The sequence below is a fragment of the Rhyacophila brunnea genome, unplaced genomic scaffold (genome assembly GCF_057557595.1).
Source record: "Rhyacophila brunnea isolate RB1 unplaced genomic scaffold, BYU_Rbru_1.0 scaffold_9, whole genome shotgun sequence".
NCBI classification, from domain to species: Eukaryota; Metazoa; Arthropoda; class Insecta; order Trichoptera; family Rhyacophilidae; genus Rhyacophila; species Rhyacophila brunnea.
Window position 1 is genome coordinate 42,500,508 of NW_028233361.1, and position 19,275 is coordinate 42,519,782.

Sequence of the window (19,275 nt, forward strand, 5' to 3'; positions counted from 1 at the left end):
TGTCTTGACGTTTAAGATAATAAATTTTGGGTACATAAATAATTGTCAATAAAAGATATACGAATGTACAGAGGATATTTTGTATCCAGAAATGAAATTTTCATTATGATCCATTTGACATTTTTGCTCGGGTGATCTGACACTTGACTGGCAATCTCCAGGGTAGCGACAGCGATCTATCGTGTGTATTAGGTTGTGAATGACATGCTGTAAAATAGTATTTATTGACTCAATGCAGCGACTTTTTAAACTGCATACAAGCAACATACATGCTGCGTGCTTCCAAATGTGTTGCATCCAAAAGTAGATTTTTTCAACACGTGCATGGATTTACTGCCGACAGTATGTATTATCGCGGCCACAACAAAAAAAATGTACATGTAAACATGTGTTATCGTGCAGATTGTAATCATGAATCAAAAAAGTTCAGAAGCTTCTGAATTTTCACGCGACAACGCAAAATCTTCAAAAACCCGTGCACTTGCAAGTGTGTTTGTTCTTAAAATAGATTAATCATTTTACATGACAAAATCAACCACGATCAGACGTCATTACACATTACTATGGAATTGAGTGAATGCAAATTTTATTCAAGTTTGCTACAATTAATAAACAAGGTAAAATGATATGCACCTTATTTAAAAAGTCCTTTTATAAGCTTCACTTTCATAGTATTTATGTACATTATTTAAGCTGACTGATAAAGAACATTTTCTGTGTCATTCTGATAAAATTTTTCTTTTTTCTGGAGACAATAAATAAAAAAGTATTGACCTTTTTGAAATAATTTATTTAGTCAGCAGTGAACAATTAATAAAAATAACTGCAAGACGAAAATTTATTCACAATCCAGGCCAAGAAAAAGCCCTTTTCCATAACATCAAGAGTTCTAATAAAACTTATACATTTTTTTAAATACCTATTGAAAAGCTGACAGTTTCAATAAATTAATATTTTCAATTAGTAGAACAACCCAACCAAGAATAACTAACAACTTGAATCAAAACAATAAATTATCAGTGTAAATACCATCAGTTATGGCTGATTTACTAATAATAATCAGTATTAATTACAAAATAATAATTTCCATTTTTTATTATTGTTTGTCGTAAATGGGTTGTCTTATTTGTGGTGGAATCGTAGAACGATTTAATGGGCTTCGTTCTTCAAACTGTCTCCAGGCAGAAGCTGGTCCTGGGGTCCGTGGGGCCAGAAGGTCGGGCGGTTGATCGGGTCGATGGCCAAATCAGGGAAGGCGTCGCGGAAGTCCTCCATTGTCATCTCATTGTACTGTAGCTGCGAATTGATATCGGCCAATTGCGCCTGGTAACTGAAAATTAAAAGTGTCATCAGAACAGAGTACAATAGTATTTTTGCTTATATTTTTTTTTCTCTTCGACCATGTTTGATCCTAATAAGACCATATGGGCCCCCACAGAGTGGAGGTTTTGTGTTAACAGATTTTGTTTTTACGAGAAATGGATGTCGGCCACTTGCTCAACCTATTAGGTCCATACTCTTGACCAATACACAAATTAAAAAACAATATGTGTATCTGGCAGACCCAGAATTCGAACCTGGGACCAACGACGCTATGGGCCGATGCTTAAGCCGTGCGGCCATCGTGGGTGCTTACATAATGCGGGACAACTTTAGAAACCAAAAATATTATTACCAATTGGTGACTTGTGGCCACATCTATCGCAGTTCAGGCGAATATTGTGCTTTAACAATAAAGCCAACATTGCAATCATGTCAATATTTTCTAACAATATACACCTGTAGGTCTATTCTACACACAAGGCGGCTATCGACAGTAGTTTATCATATTTATGTATTGAGAAGTTAATTATTACAATAAGTTAACCGTCTAACTAAACTTTCAAAAAGTGCTGTTTTAACAGTCCCTCATGGCTGTGTTAACTTTTAGACCGAGATAGACAGCTAACTTATTGTAACAATTATAATCTTCTTCTTTTTCGGCACTACATCCCGGGGCGGGATTTGGCCTCCTCTACAATTGTCCTCCACACGCTCCTTTCCCTGGCTGCTCCTCTCCAGTCTCCAGCCCTCCCCATCTTTCTCCAGTCCTCTTCGATACAGTCAGCCCACCTCTTTTTTGGTCTGCCCCTAGACCGTTTCCACTGTGGGATCCACTCGGTCATGATTTTTGGCGTCCTGTGCTTAGGCATTCTCTCAACGTGTCCAGCCCATTTTTGGCGTCCTGTGCTCAGGCATTCTCTCAACGTGTCCAGCCCAACAATTATAATACTCAATACATAAATATGATAAACTACCGTCGATAGCCGCCTTGTGTATAGAATAGACCCACTGAGGTGTTTTTTCGTTACAATAATGCCATTTTCTTAAATCTAGTGTGTTTGAATTATGGTCATCGAATAAAAAACAGTTTAATTAAAAAGGTATTTTTACTGTCGAGTAGCAATCAGAATTTGAAAAGATGTATCAATCACTAATTCCGCTCAATGACAGCAGTATCTTAACATTTTTGTACGATGACTGGTTAGATAACCGCACAACACACATTTCCATTAACCTTTCTAACGCGGCAACTGACTTTAGTCAGCCTATACGCGCGAGTCATCCGCGCGTCAGCTGACTAAAGTCATTTCGATTTTCGTTTGCCTAGTACTCCTTTCGGCCAGGCGCGAATAATTCGAACATTGATTTAATTTATTCAGAAATCATCCTTCTCTTGACATCTGTCAATGGATAGCCTAAACTTTTGTTCTATCTAATTTAAATAAATATTTTTCGGGAGCGTGTCTTGAATAAAAAAATATCAGTCATCGGGCCAATTCAAATTTGCCGCGTATATAGTGTCTTATCGCTTCTTAGTGCATGTGCGTCGAAGACATTTGACTGACGTGTTTGTAACGATACGAGTTCGCGATATAATAAGTTATATTGTTTTTTAATGATTGAAAAACTATTTGGTGCGTAAACTGTTAAATAGAATATTCGAAATTTACATTGATCAAAGTGAATTTACAAAATATTTTTACAAAAGGAATGCTTTTGGAGATTGCATTCATTCGCCTATCTGCTATTATATTATCCGCGAGTAAATAGTTTCGGAAAATAATTTGAACAAGGTGTCATTTAAATATACCTAGGAGTCCGCGATTCAATATGTCTCTTTGTTTATCATTGATTAACATTTTTAAATACTATTTTCTGGTTATAGAATTAGGTGAAACAGACAAAAATTATTTATTTACCCTAGTTATCAGCCATTTATAAAGAAAAGACACGAACAATCAGATGCCCGTTCCCGCATAAATGCGGAAATTGTCGTATTACGCTACACCAGGTCCCGCGCTACTGAATTTTTATACACTGCGCGGCAAATCATCGTCTGCTGGTGTGAGACAGACACTTGAGAATTATTTTTTTCGTAACACTATTCAAAAGGGTTTGATTCATGACTACTATTTTTTTTTATGGAGAATTCTTCTTATATTTATAGTCGAAAATAACTCGAGTTACTTACTATCATGTCATTATAATAAAATAAGAGATTACCTATTCTAGTACCAGTGGGTCTATTCTATACTTATCGACCGCTAAAGTGATAAAGTAATAAATATTATCATACTTAGGGTAGGTTTGTATCAAAATGTTAGCACTTATTGTAACAATTACACGAAGTTGGTTTTTATTGTTGCAATAAGTGCTATATTTTAACAGCACCTATCTTGCTGCTGTTGAAATATCGCACTTATTGCAACAATAAAAACCAACTTCGTGTAATTGTTACAATAAGTGCTAATATTTTGATACAAACCTACCCTAAGTTTGATACTATTTATCACTTTAGTGTTCGATAAGTATAGAATAGACCCACAGGTTATTGAAGTAATATAATAAAAAAAAAACAAATGAACTTGAAAATAAAATTGTGGTGACTATAAAGCATTTAGAAGTGCAAAAAGTGTTTGAAATTTAATATTTTACGAATTGTAATAGCCTAATAGGTATTCGAAAAATAAACCGTTTTGTTATAAACTATGTGTCATTCGATTCCATTCAGTTCGGGGTCAATGGTAGGTACAAACCAGGCACTGGTGGTAAGTACATTACTCTCAAATAGCCAGTAGTTCTCAAGGATGATTTATTTATACTCGACCTGCAGTGCTGCAATGTGTATGGGAGTTCAAATAAAAGTTACACAGTTTGAGATGTCCTGGATGCTATAAAAATGAGCTATTTATGACTGATATTTTTTTAACACACTCAACAAAAATGCTCATAAAAGTCATAAACCATATTATTATTCATTATGTGTATGACATATTTGTCGAAATCGTAGCCGTAGACTATAATACTGAACTGTTCTTACACTTGTTAATCTGTCATCGACGCATTAGTCCAGCACCATTTCGTAAGTGTCATGGCGCCGCTCGAGTAAGCCGGCATTTTTTCAATGAAGAAATCTTGTTCGTGATTTCTTATCAGTTTTAGGCGACGAATGTTTATTTTTAGAGTCACATAAAATATTAGGTTCTGTCATAATCATTTTTGAACTTGACTCCGATTTTTTACTACTCTATTTGTGTATGTTTGACTGACATTTATTACGATTTATTGATGCTTGAAATAACAACGCGCACTGTTGTACTAAGTCGGGATTCGTAACGCTTAGAAAGGGTTAAAAAACTAACACAAATAATCAGAACCAAATTGGAATCCAAAATTGGTAGAATAAGATTATTCTAGCTTCTATCTAGTGTGGTGGTTCTTAAAATATCGCTTCCAAAGATTTAATAAAATACCAATTAGCGAGATGGGTGACCCGCTGTTCAATTACAGAAAATACCAACATCAACAAAGCAGTCTATAGGGCCCCGCCCCATACTACTAATTTTATGTAAAATCATTAGGTACCAATTTCTACTACACTTTCGCTATATTAGCAATATTACACATACAGTCAATCTCAGATGTAACGAGGAAACATTCGTTGACAAATGTTTATGATTTTCTCCATACATTTATTCACTTTTATAACGAGCACCTTATCGGATATACCGAGCTAAAATATCATCAAAAATTTTCTTAAAACTGTCAATTGTTTAAAAACATTTCGACCCTGCAATAAAATCTGACCGGACAGGATGCCGCCGGGTTCGGATTACGTTTATGACACTAGAAGTGCCTAAGTACCTACCTAATTGGTGTTTTCGCTGACAATATTGAAAAAGTATCCACGCATATGGTTGAAAAAAAAATCCAAGGTTTGTGAAGTACATAAGTAGGTACCTACCAACGTTCATTACAATAAACAACTTCTTTTGTTTTGATTGTTCGGGGAAAAATTCTAATTGTGTATTTTTGTTTGAATTGTGACTTTTTGTGTTATGTGACCGCTCATTTAAAAATACCTATTCTCTGATATAACGTGTAATGCTTATAATGAGCAAATTCAGTCGGTACCATCTTCCTCGTAATAACCAAGTTCGACTGTATTACACGTACTCATTATATAAACATTTTTTTTGTGATAATATCATGGTGGCCTAGTTCGTAGACCGGCTGTCTCTGAAACAGTGGGTCAATTACAAATGAATCCGAATACATGTTGCTTTTTCAATGTGTGTTTGATAGTGTAAGGAGACATAGGTTGGGTGCATCCTCGAAAAAAGTTGTTAATATAACGGATATACTCCGCTTAGGAGTGAACATGGTATTTGACTGTAGATGTATGGCATGTGGTTCTTTAGGGATCCATGCGCATTATATTAATTGTCAATTGAACGTAGTTATGCAGAATGTAGCCAGTCCACAATAATGTCGAGCTGAGATAATGGCACTTTAGCAACAGCATGATGGTCAAAAATGTATGTAAAATTGTAAATAGTATTTTTTTTTTGCAGCTTGGCTATTTTTAGCAGAACGTAGAGAAAACCTTCTCGGATCTGATCTATATCATCTCATTTTTTAATTTTTTGTGGACTGGCTACTTTCTGCATAACTGTGTCCAATTGTGAATCAGCGCACTTGATATTATGAAGAACAAATATCAAGTGCCCAGGACATCATGCGACGTGTCTATATTACTACTTGAAGAACAAAATTTCAATAATTAATAGCCAGTTAATCGATTATATACAGAGATTCTAGAATAATGATGCCTGTTTGATGCGTATATTAGAGCCATAGCGACTTATCAAGACTTCTGTGAAGTTCTGGGAACAGATGTTTGCAGTGATTTCAGAAAAACAAGAGAAGACAGTAGGCTATGCAGCCTCTCATCAGAATATTATATAAGGTGAAGGATGTAACGTTAATCCTGGGTATGCAAATTTTTCATGAGAGTTTCTATCGGAACAGTGTTTTCATCAAGTAAACCGGATTCCAGTACCATGGATGGCACTGAATACAATCTACTGTTTGTATTTGGCAGAGCTATGGAAAGGTGCAAGAAGATTGGCATGTGATAGAGATTCTGAGTGCGAAGTAGACTGAGAGTTAAGTAGAAATAATGATATAATAGTAGGCAGTGGCGAAGGGTGACTTTTGGAAAGAGGTAGGCTGTGGAGATCTGATAAAAAGAACACGCATGTCAGGTATACTTACGAGAAATAATACGATATTACTATTAATGAATAGGTACACACTAATTTAATGAAACTTCAAAAACTCACTGACAACATAAAAATAAGCGATCAGTTTAAATTAAGTACGTATTTTATCAAAACATTTATACACATAAAAAATCATTACATAAAAATTCTTTTTATTTTTAAAAACGGTGTATTTATTAATATTTGATTAAACACCATAGAAATTAGTTTTTTAAATTATCTAATTATAAATTATTTAGTTTTAGACTGAGATTTTTAAATTGAGAATTATTTGAAACATAATCCGAACTTTATTCACATCAAGACAGATGGCATGGCGCGGCGCGCTGGGGTATATTTTTTAAAACCTTCGCAGATTGTTTTGTAATTATCTGTGTAATACATTCCTACACATACGGCATCTCTTGTTGGCAAAATAAATTATTTTATAGAATATATAATCAAGTGATTATATAAATAAGTCAATATGCAATTAAAAAATATTTTTATTAAGAAGGTAGGCTTCAAATAATCGCCTAGTATGGAGTCTTCGCCACTGTTAGTAGGACTTTCACGGGCAAAGAGGAAATTATGAACGAAAGAACACACAATCTAATTTTTAGGTAAGGCATCTTTCAATTATTATCAAAATGAGGTTATGTATGACATTACATACAGGTTTTTAAATGGTATTTTTTATTTATATGGAAAGACAACTTACTCCGCAATCCTCATGCTGGATTCAGAAATGAAACTAGCAATGTCGGCTTTAATCTGCACTCCCTGAGCTTCCACTTTTGCGGTAAGAGTGTCAGATGGGTAGGGAACTTTCAATGCCTCGTACTGCTTTTGGAAGGCATCGACCATTCCAGCGATGGGCACCGTGTTCTTGTACTGCGCCCAGTTTATCTTTGGTGGTTCTGCGGGATTAGCTAAAACACTGAAACAACCGAATTGAACGTCATGTAATTGAGTAAAAAAATATTATATAATCGACATTGACAGGTTGAGAGAAATCTGGTTACCGTCTCAGATAGGAGTCGGATTTTGCTTTAAATAAATTGTAGTTGATCTTTTGGGCTGGGGGCACGCGCTCAGCAATTGAGGTCCAGTTTACGGTACTCTGTGCGATCCTTTTAGCCATTTTTCTTAATTTAAAACTATCCTCGCAAAACCAATAGACAGACGGCGATCGTGATTAAAATAAATCCGTCAAGTTTTCGACAGGATGTGTCATCGAAAGGTTGGTACAGACCTACAAACTTATCTGGAGAATGAGATGAGAGAGCCACTATCAAAAACTACCCAATCACGACTCGTAACTGGCAAAATCTGACATTCAGATGACGTTTTTCAATATGGCGTCCTATCGTAGTTCGTAGTTCTATTTTTGGCCATTCTCCAGATAAGTTTGTAGGTCTGTAATGTTGGTAGTAATAAAAATATTGCCAGTTTCTTTTATTAACATATCGACACCTCCTACGTATAGTATTGTAACTTCATAATCGCAACTTTACAGGAGAGCGGTTTAAAGATACAAAAGCTTGGTGTAAGTCGACCTTTTGAATGTTTTGCACCAAATTTGGGATGTCTATTGTCAATTATAAATAGATTTGTTTTGCATTTAAGGATATCTAATATTTTTTGTGGTTTATCAGAAAATGCTGTTACAACATTATACTGCGGAAAAGAATTTGTTCGAAACATTGTATCAAGCACATACAATAGTTTACGGCGGAACCTCTTACATGCATTTAGTTGTATGTGATACTTATCATAATTTACGTCGTCCTAGTTTTGTTGAAATATATTGTATATACTAAAAACATTTCGTTACCTAGGATTTTTTGCGTATTTTAAATCATAATTCGGTAATAACAATAATTAAAAATTAGCGACCCATACGTCAGACAGGTAGGTTGAAAAAAATACTCTCTAAATAAAATTACTTAATAAAACATAAAATAAATTTAAGTCTTTCATGACGTGATAAAAATTAAACATTCAGACAAAAATAGAGAAGAAACAATTTCAATCAAAAATCCAATTCAAGGAAGTATGTAAATATTGAAATAAAATTAAAAGCAAAAAATAAAAATTACAATCACTTCAAACCAACGTTCTTACGAATTCTTGGTAAATTAATATATCAATAATATCAAAGTAAAATCAGACAAGGGAATAACAATGGGTGATTAGATGGAAGGGTGCACTTCAGGTTAAAATATACGTGAAACTGAAAAAAAATCATTATGCAACTATATTTTTAGTTTGGAATTAATTTTCAATTATATGATCTGACAAAAGAACCATGCAAATTTTTAAACATACAACCAAAAAGAAATTGTTTACACTGGCATAATATTAATTATTAAGCTGATTTTATTTTCATCCTACGAGAACACAATTTGGTATAGGTTTTCGTATTCACAAATAATAAAATCAATCTTCCTCAGAATCTGCTGGTGGAATTTCAGTGGTAGGTATTGACATGTATGAAATTACTGAAAAACTCGAGATAACTCCAGGAATGATTCCACTGTTGCACATATTCAGTAAATCATCTGTCTTAGCTTTTGGAATTGGCAATATTTGTGATTAAAGAAAATGAAGTTTCTCGTTGCGTGGGCTAGGTGTTACTTTTCACGACCATGGTCGAGTAGACAGTGCTAGATAAGTCGCACTTGTAATTAATCTTAAACGGATCATTGTGATTTTATAGTAATTTGCATTAGTCCATAATATATGATATTTTAATAGAGCTCTGAAATCAAACATGTCTACGTGATTGATTCCTACCACATCCTCGGGTTTTCTCTCTTGTTTTGCCCATCTAACTAGACAGTACCGTTCTGGAGGTGCAAAAATTTGTTTGTTTTTTGAACATCTTTCAATCAGGGCTTAGGCGCAGTCCTCTTCATTTTGCGTATGTCCCCATTCCAAAAATGTGTACTTTACATTAACATTATATTTATAGACCGCATACAGTCATGTTAAAGTCATAATTAATGTGATTCCTGTTTGTTAGACCAAAACCTGAAGTCTTTTGCTCATTGGGCACAATATTTGGTTACAAAATTAAGTAAGCAACTTGAGTCCTCATTTGCACCTCGTTTGCCTTCAGCCTTCTGCTACATGTATAATTTAGCAACCATTTGTGTGAATTGAAAAACAGTGAAATTGAAAACCGATAATTTACGTTTATAATAAAATATACTCAAATTCCCGTGAAGGGCATTCTGCCATTTGATGATTGAACATCATGTTTATCAAATAATTTGAACTGACGATCAAGGTTCTTGCCATAAACTGGGAGTTGCTCAGTGGATGCTACTCTTCTTGAAAGTTTTTGAAAATGTGACATTGGTCACACTGGTCCTTTTTAGGGACATAGTTATACAACACAATTTAAAATTTTCATTGATTATGAATAATTGATACTGCCTTTCTGTTTGAGCTTTATGTGTGTATATTGTGGGTTCATACCATTCATTATATAGTTTAAACAGAGGGATAAAATCCAGGTCGCCATCCAAGTAAAATTTGCTTGATCGCTGTCGAACATAATATGATTCGTCCGGTTGGATGGACTTAACATGGTCGGAAACACTGATTTTCATATCATAAGTTAAAACAACATTATAATGTTTGTGTCGACTTCGTTGATCAGGTATTAAAATGCAAGTTTCATTATCCACCTTGTCCAAAGCTGTGCATACGAATTGGTTACAAATAGAGAATGTAGCTAGAAACTTTTTTGCAGACTTTTACCAATAATTCTATGTTATTTTCATTTCGTCAGATGACATTTAATGGTAAAACTTCGCCACGACTGAGTTTCAGTAAAAACTCTGCATTGCTTTTCATTTATCGCTAATTTAGCTACATATTTCCACTTTATTTCGATCACCCAAAACCTTAACCATTAAAAATGGGGGGTTTTTTTAAGGATTATAAATCTCATGCCTTATGGTAACAGTACCTCTTCAGGTGATTTTTCACAATAATAGCTCTATATAATTTATCCAATTACTTTTACTATTAATCTTTTCGAGAGAATGTAGTCTGTTCGTATCAGCAACGCTGGCACTAGTCTCATCATCGGCACAAATAATGTCTAAAAGTTCCATTATCATATTTTAATTAGCACCTGGAGGCAGTGGTGACTCTGTAAAAAGCAAAACAACTAAATAAACATGAATTTATAAAAGTTATCACACGTATACTATTGCAACTAAAATTGTATGTCGCCGTATAATATGATAAGTACTACATACAATTTATTTTACTAAAATAAGCACGACGTAAATTACCATAAGTGATAGATACAATGTTTTTTTTCAGTTTTTTCCGACGTAAAATATGGTAAATATTACATACATTAATAGTTACAAGCAAAGAAACGACGAAGACAATGGTAAGTATTACTTACGATACTTTTTGTTGTCGTACGAGAAAAAAATTAAAAATATTAACTTACCTTGAATTCTAAAGTCACAGTTTCCCTGGGTAGAATTTATTTCGTCCATTGTTGTTTTACTATTATTATCCGTTTCTATAATATTATACGCTGTACTATTAATTGTCCCATCTGGCCTAATCACACATTTTTGTGAACGCATAGATTTTCTATCAATTTTTGTATTCTTGACACTAAGTGCTGTAGAGGCGGGCATATTGCGCAATTTTCATTGGCATTGTCTAGATCTCTTCATTATGGTATTTAATATTTACCAAATCATACAAAAAATACAATATAACCAAAAGTTCACACTGGTAGCGGTGTGTCACCTCCCGTCCGAAGTGAAGTATCGTAATTAGCAGTAACAATACACCCGCGCGGCAAGATCTCCGTGTGTTTCCCGCGTATAGTATTGCTAAATACTTTACCATACTTCACGTCGGAAAAAATTCAAGATATTTGAGATACAATAATGTGCAATGCTTGAAAATCGCACTTATAATACAAATTTTGAAATTCTGTAAATGGCATCATATGTAATACATACTATGGATACGAAAAATGAAAAAAAGTGAAAAACGTCATTTTGTTAGTTACAATGGTATACATAGGAGGTGTCGATATACTTCTTATCTAGTAGATAGACAATATGATTAAGTTAATGGCTGCTATTTTTTTCAGTACCTACCTAGTAAAAGTTTTTTATATCTACTGTAAAAAATTCAGAACAAGTATAAAAAAACGTATATTCTAAAAAAAATTAAGAAGTTGATAAGTTTGAATATTTTGTGAAAAAATATGTTTAAACTAAGGGTCAGCGCCCATATAACTACAAGCACGGCAATTTATATTGTGGTCGCTGAGTAGATTTTCAATGTCGGGTCATCATTTGCTGCGTAGGTACATTACGCAAATTGCAGCATGGTCTGAAAGGTTGTCAGATTTTAGATATCAAAACACCATTCGAAATGACAGCATCCATAGGTACCTAATTTGTATTTTCTTATGTCCGTATAGGTAGGTAACATGCCGTTTGAAATTTGAATCTGCAGATAAGTGTGTCCATGAACCGAACAGGAAAAAATAAGTGATCGGGTCATAAAGTAAATTACCATGCTCAATCTTAATCGGAGCATGTGGGCCCTCCCGCAAGGTGGAAACTGTTTTGACAGATTGTTTTACTATGAATAGTTATTACAATATATTCACCCAACCTATTGCTTCCTTCCACTTGATCAGTTTGGACTAGCTGTGGGTTCGTATTTATATAAAGACGGTCACACTACGCTAACGATTAAAATAATAAAGATGGTGCTGCGTGACGTTCCTACTTACAGTTGAAGAATGGATATTATTCAGCTATTTTTTTTTAAATCACCTATTGGATTTGTTGTCTGAAATGGAAAATGTTTGTCATGCTGCAGAGTAATTTTCAAAGCCGTCTATAGCGAGACCGCGGTATTATTTTGCGAGTTCCGATTGTAGTGTATAATCATTGCTTAGTTTTGGATGCAATGCGGTTACCTGTTCGCAATAAATTAACAATTTCAATTGCAAATTCCGTTCATACCTAGTATGAATTAATTAACCTTCTGACTCCACTCCCCAAAAATTTTAGCCTTTAGTGACGAAAAGTACTTTATTAAACATTAATTATTATAGGTACATCTTTATTAAAAATAATAGAACATTTCAGATTTTGACTGATTTGTATAAGGTATCGTCCACGTTTTTGATTTTTTTTCCAAGTACTGAAATATTTCGCGGCTCCCTGGCCAGAAATACTGCCCTGTGGTGTTTATTTCACAAAGACTCACTGCCCGTCTAGGTACTGTACTAGACAGAATGTACGTAGAAAATTGATAATGAGAAATTGGTTTGCACAAGGGTTTTATAATTGAATTCCATCGTTGAAAAGGTGGTTAAAGGCGAAATAATAGACTTTTAGAGTGAACTTCTTAAATTTAAATTTATTACATAAATTATTAAAATAAACATCAATTGAATTAAATAATTTTAGAGATGATAGGTAAAAGGGTTGCCAGACACTTTATGTAAATTGATTTAATCATTTGGTCTATTGCTGCACGACACAACTCTCTTGTCGTCTGTTCAATTCTTCCATACACGAGAAATCAAGATTTTAACATGGAACATGTTTTACTTATGATTTCCGACGCAAACGCGTTACGAAAAACAGACGTAGAATAACTATAGACGCGTAGCCTCAGTAGCCTGCCCGCGGCCTGCGCCCCGCCCCGATTATTTTCATTTGACGTCCAGTGGCCTACATTCTGTGCGTTTTGGTCTGTTATTATTACTTCTTTAGTTTTATTATTGTAATTACATAATTTTCAGAAAAGTAACATTGTTTGAACCCTTTGGATTCGGTTACTTTGACAAATAAATTTTCTTTCTCATTTGGACAACCAGCATCAGAGAATCAGTAGGCAAAGCATGTTCCATGTTTAATAATTTTAGCCGTCAGAGTCTAAGTAACCATCATCGCGTCGAGTTTTCATTCGTTTTCAGATTTTTTGCAAATTGTACTACAAATATTCCTCAACACCATTATTTCGGCCAGAATGCTATCATCTTGTTGCTCAAGGTATTCAAGAAGTGCTTTCGCGTGATTTAGAGCAATACTATGGCTATTGTCAAATTCTTGTGAAGATATCAAAAGATTTTTATTATTTTCGTCATTATTTTTTAACTGCGACGTAGTATTCGTGGAAACGAATCGCACGATATCTTCGTCATTTAATATCTCATGCCCAGCTAAACTAGAATCTGAATTAAGCCATACACGTATTGATTCCTCGTCAATATGCCTGCACCCCTCGATTCCTTGCAATATCTGGAGCATGTCTAATACGACGTCTTCTTGGGTTTCTTCAAGTCCGAAAAATTCTTTAGAAATTGGAGGCAAAATTTTGGACCAAGACGTCTTTAATGTTACATTTGTTATTGAATTCCATGCCGCCGAAATTTCATAAATCGCATCTAATATCGTCAATCTTTCCCAAAATCTTGACAAATCGTCACGTTCGTTAAATGTCGATAACTTTAGGAGCAAATTTCTGCGATATGTTGCTTTTAGTTTATGAATTACACCTTGGCTCATGGGCTGTATGCCAGCAGGCACGTTGAATGGTAAATGTTTAACAAAAATTACATTCCCATCGTCTGAATTTAGAAATTCAACATTAGGATGACTAGGTGCATTGTCTAATAAAAGAACAGCTTTCTGAGGTAAACCCCTCAATGCTAAATGCTGACGTACCGAAGGGACAAATTTAGTTTCAAACCAATTTGAAAATATATCTTTGTTCATCCAGGCGGATTTATCGTAATAGTAATCAACAGGTAAATTCGATGCCGAAATATCCGCAAATGCCCACGGTTTTTTTGTCGTACTGATTATGCAAGGTTTCAAAAAATGAGTGCCAGAAGCGTTACCACAACAAAGAACGGTTAATCTACGCGAATGAATCTCATCTTTGGTAGTTTTTTGTTCTGTTTCGCAGTCTAACGTTTTTTCGGGTGAGCATTTCCAATATAATCCGGTTTCATCGGCATTGTATATTTGCTCCGGCATAAGTTTTTCGGATTCAATGAACGTTTGAAACTCGGCGATGAATTTTCGCGTGGCTGATACATCACTGATTAATTTTTCGCCGTTGAATATATTTTTTCCGATGCCGTGTCTTTGCTTAAACCGAGTCCACCAGCCAGTAGACGCGTTAAATGAACCCGGTAAATTTAATTTGCTATGAAAATATTTTGCTTTGGCTGCACAAACGGGTCCGGTGACTGAAGCTCCTTCTGCCCTCTGTTGGTTGAACCAAAGTACCACCACCTTGTCGAGGTCGTCGTAAGTAGACCGTTTCATAGATTTTCTGCTAGTGTGTCCATTAATACTGTCAGATTTGAACTCCTTCAGTTTCATTTTATTTTTAACTATATCGCGTATGGTTTGGTCACCTACATTATATTCGTTCATTAAAGATTTCACCGCTGTACCTTGATCAATCTTTTCAATGATTTCAAGCTTCTGTTCAATTGAAAGTACAACTCGTTTCCGTTTTTCCATAATTAAATAAACTCACAATGTGTGAACGCCCCGAAGCACACCCCAATATTTTAAATATAGTTAAAACTTCTGTTATGCCTGTACATTATTTTTACACTCACAAAACCCATCTAGTCATTCACAATCACAAGGAATGCGACTGACGTTACTGAATTAGTGCTGCCAGAAAATAATAGCTCAAAAATATTTATATTGATTAAAATTACTTTAATTTATACTAATAATACGTACCTATTTCAATGTGTAATTAATTATATTTTAATACAATCAAGAAGTATACTACAAACAGCACTGCGAAAGTTAATTTTTGAAATTTCATTGAAATTTAAATATTATTGTTTGGCAACACCAGTTAGCAAAAACAAAATTGTCTATGAATTCAAACAATGAATTTTATTACAGACCTACAAACTTATCTGGAGGATGGAGGAGCCACTGTCGAAAACTACCTAATCACGACTCGTAACTGGCAAAATCTGACATTCGGATGACGTTTTTCAATATGGCGTCCTAAGGTAGTTCGTAGCTTCATTTTTGGCCATTCTCCAGATAAGTTTGTAGGTCTGTAAAATAGTAGGGGTAGGCAATGATCAAAATAAATACAACGTGCGCGCGATTTTCAAAATGTGTTTTATTTTCATCCTATGGCAGGGATGGCGAACCATTATATGCTTAAAGCGTACAACAACCTCAATGGTAAAGTAACAGTACTCCATATTATCACATAAAATTAAACCAAAATCGAACAAAAACTATTTATTGGTAATGCAGTAGGTACTCCCATATTGTTATATTTAGAAATAAAAAAGAATGTATGCTATACGCAAGACAATTAAAAATTGTTAAAACTGCAACTGTATGGTAATATAATTATAATGAAAAATATCAATCGATGACAGCAGCAAAACAGTGGCCGACGGCGTTAGGCGGGTTTTTCCATAGACAATTTGGTCCAGGAAAATTTTTGGATTGTAGAAATAATGTCGTTACCTTTTCGGTTTTCGTTACCGTAAACCTAATACAACATACTGTAACGAAAAACAAACGAAAGCCATGTTATAAAGCCCATTGCAAGCGGCGGGGCAAGGCACGCGATAAGGTTGGGTTGAAAGTGAACTCCGTAGCGTGTTACATCTGGTTGTTGCATCTTGCACGATTTCTTGAAGATCCATTTCCAATCATTCTACAAAGATTGCGAAAAGTACCTAATTATCTTTTTATATGAAATCATCACCAAAATAACATATATGTACAGTGCCACAAAGAATTAATGGGGAAGCCACAGTCGAAAACTACCCAATCAAGACTTGCAACTGGATAGAATCTGACAGTGGAATGACGTATTCAATATGGCGTCATAATAGTTCCATTTTTGTCTGTTCTTTAGATAAGTTTGTGGGACTGTACCCAGCTTTATAAAAATTAAGATTAAGTGTTCGATACTTGTCCATATTTTGTTTGAATGTTCTCCGAAGAACGGGTGGTGAGGAAGGATTTGGATTTTAAAGAATTAACAGTATTGTAAGGGTATTAGTGGCCTACAAGTTACTTACAAGTGTTCGAATTAGTGCAACTTGGTGGATGAAAGAAAATTTCACTCACAAACGGTCAAATTATGGGGGAAAAAAATCAACCTTTCTAAACCTTTATTTTCTTCCTAAGTCATGTAATTTCTGATAAAAATTCATATTTTTTTTACATTCCTGTTTCATACACTAAAATATGATGAAGTTGTGTATCGATATGTACAGCTAACTTCACGGTAGACAAAACTGATGGTAGGGTCTGTACGATTAATGCACCTCCAGAAGCGGTAACCGCAAAATTTCAAACCATTTTGAGTTTATTTTTTAAAACAAAGTTTTTGTTAATTCTACAATGTTACCTATTGAGATTGACAGCTGTCAGGCTATGAAGAGATGGAAGAGATTGTACAGTATTTGTGAATACAGCTGAGTTCGGTTATTACGATCACGGATATAGCGAGATCTCGGATGTAACAAAGACACATTCGTTCATATTTTAATTTATGATTTTCTCCATACATTTATTCCTAATCTATCGTCAAATATTGTCTAAAATATCGTAAAAATTATTTCTTAAAACTGTTAATGTGTCGATTGTTTAAAAACATTTCGACCGTAAGCAATAAAATCCGACTGGACAGGATGCCGCCGGGGTCGGATTACGTTTATGCCACTAGTTAAGTGCCTAAGTACCTACCTAATTGGCATATGGTTGAAATTCCATGTGAAAATTCCAAGGTGTGTGTAGTCAGTACCTACCAGTGTTCATTACAATAAATAACTTCTTTTGTAGTTTATGAATGCCATGCTTATTTCGGGGAAAAATTCTAATTGTGTATTTTTGTGTTATGTGACTGTCATTTAAAAATAACTATTTTCTGATATAACGAGTTACACTTATAACGAGCAAATTCAGTCGGTCCCATCTTTCTCGTAATAACCAAGTTCGACTGTAGGTACTTACATTATAATAAAAAAAAACACCTCAATTTTATAAAATTACTGTCTTTATTTTCATAATCAATTTACATTATTTACAAAACATTTATAAAAAAATCTTAAAACAAAAATACATAATGGTGTTGTATTTCTTAAAAACATGCAATTTTTATCAGCTAAATATTATATTAAAATTAATATCAATAATACAAAAACAGTCCAAGACGATCAAAATTAGTCAATGATTCAGTCAATTAAGTGTTTAATTCGAAATCTTGGGAATTCATAAAATATCATTAATTTTTGGTCAAGACAAACACAATATTAACCACTAATTATGTGCATGATAAAATTTGACATAATATGAATCAACAAAGTGTACAAAAATACTTATTCTTTAATAAATTAATCTTTGGATAAATTTTCATTCAATAAAAACAGCATTATTTTTTGGCAAGAGATAAACTTGTCAATTTTCTTATTATGTATTCATAATTTATTTAAAAATTATTTGATTATTAAATAAGTACATAATTTTCTGTCACTGCACACGGGTTGGTAGCAGTTTATCCAAAGATGTTGAAGAAAACCTTCTTCTATAATAGATTAAACCTATATATTTATGACAGTGAAGCAAAAAAAGGGCAGGGCTATTTTAACTAGTCAACACGTTGCTATGATTTTTCTTGATCCAAAATAACACGGATATGACTCAGGGAAATTCCATATACAAGGCAACATATATTTGTAACACGGTAATATGCGGGCTGACACATGGCACTGCAGTTTGAGTGCATCGACGTAGGTCTTACTTGATACCAAATGCATTTGATTAGAATCTCCAATTCGATTGTTTTATCCAATTGAAGATTCTAATCGGATGCATTTGGAATAAAGTATGACGTATTTAAAAAATATGTTGCGGTACTACTCAACGACACTTGACAGCTCGCGGTAACTATAAGTTGACGCGACGGCCAGGCCAAGATGCATGATGTTGTAACGATAGTACTAATTTTCAAAATCGCTGCATCAAAATTCTCAATAATATGTAATTGTTATACTCTATCTCACTCTAAAACAGTTAACACAGTCATGAGCGGCTGTGTTAGAATAATTATTAACTTTCTGAATACGATACAGCATATTTATCACTATTTTTTATTATCGATTTTGAAGTTAAGTGATATCTAAGAATAGCCCAACTGGTCCACTGTGTAGGCAAACTACAAGTGACTTTGTATTGCAGGTTGATTTGAAGAGAACTTTACACTTATGACTATATTTTATAATACAACAGTTTGACATTATTATTTAATTGAAAAATCGTCTATAACTGCAAAAGTGGCAGCCATTTATTGCAAGAATTCGGAAATGCCAACTTAATGTTGTCAATATCTGTGCAGTTTAAGCACTTAACCATGTTTCATTCGGTCTGTAAATATATTCAATGTCATAATAGAAAAATAATCTAAAATACTACTTTTATTTAGGTAATAGAAATTCTTTGGGTTTTTTAAAAATTCGGTGTCAAACCCATAATATAACGTATTGAGTCGTGAAAAAGAAAAAATCATGTTAATTCAGTTGTAGTATAATATGATTTCATTGAAATTTTAAAGGGAAGCATTGACTATTCCTATTATTATTTCTTTCATCAGCTTACGT

General features: G+C 34.0%; 1 protein-coding gene across 1 annotated transcript; it reads right to left on the bottom strand.

Annotated features, from left to right (window-relative positions):
* Positions 1–879: 879 nt before the first annotated feature.
* ATPsynD (ATP synthase, subunit D) lies at positions 880–7,798 on the bottom strand. Its single transcript, XM_085960071.1, has 3 exons — positions 7,613–7,798; positions 7,309–7,527; positions 880–1,330 (listed from the first exon to the last, which is right to left on the bottom strand). Exons 1-3 carry the CDS (start codon positions 7,729–7,731, stop codon positions 1,150–1,152), a joined length of 519 nt encoding a protein of 172 aa, XP_085816197.1. The 5' UTR covers positions 7,732–7,798; the 3' UTR covers positions 880–1,149.
* Positions 7,799–19,275: the final 11,477 nt, after the last annotated feature.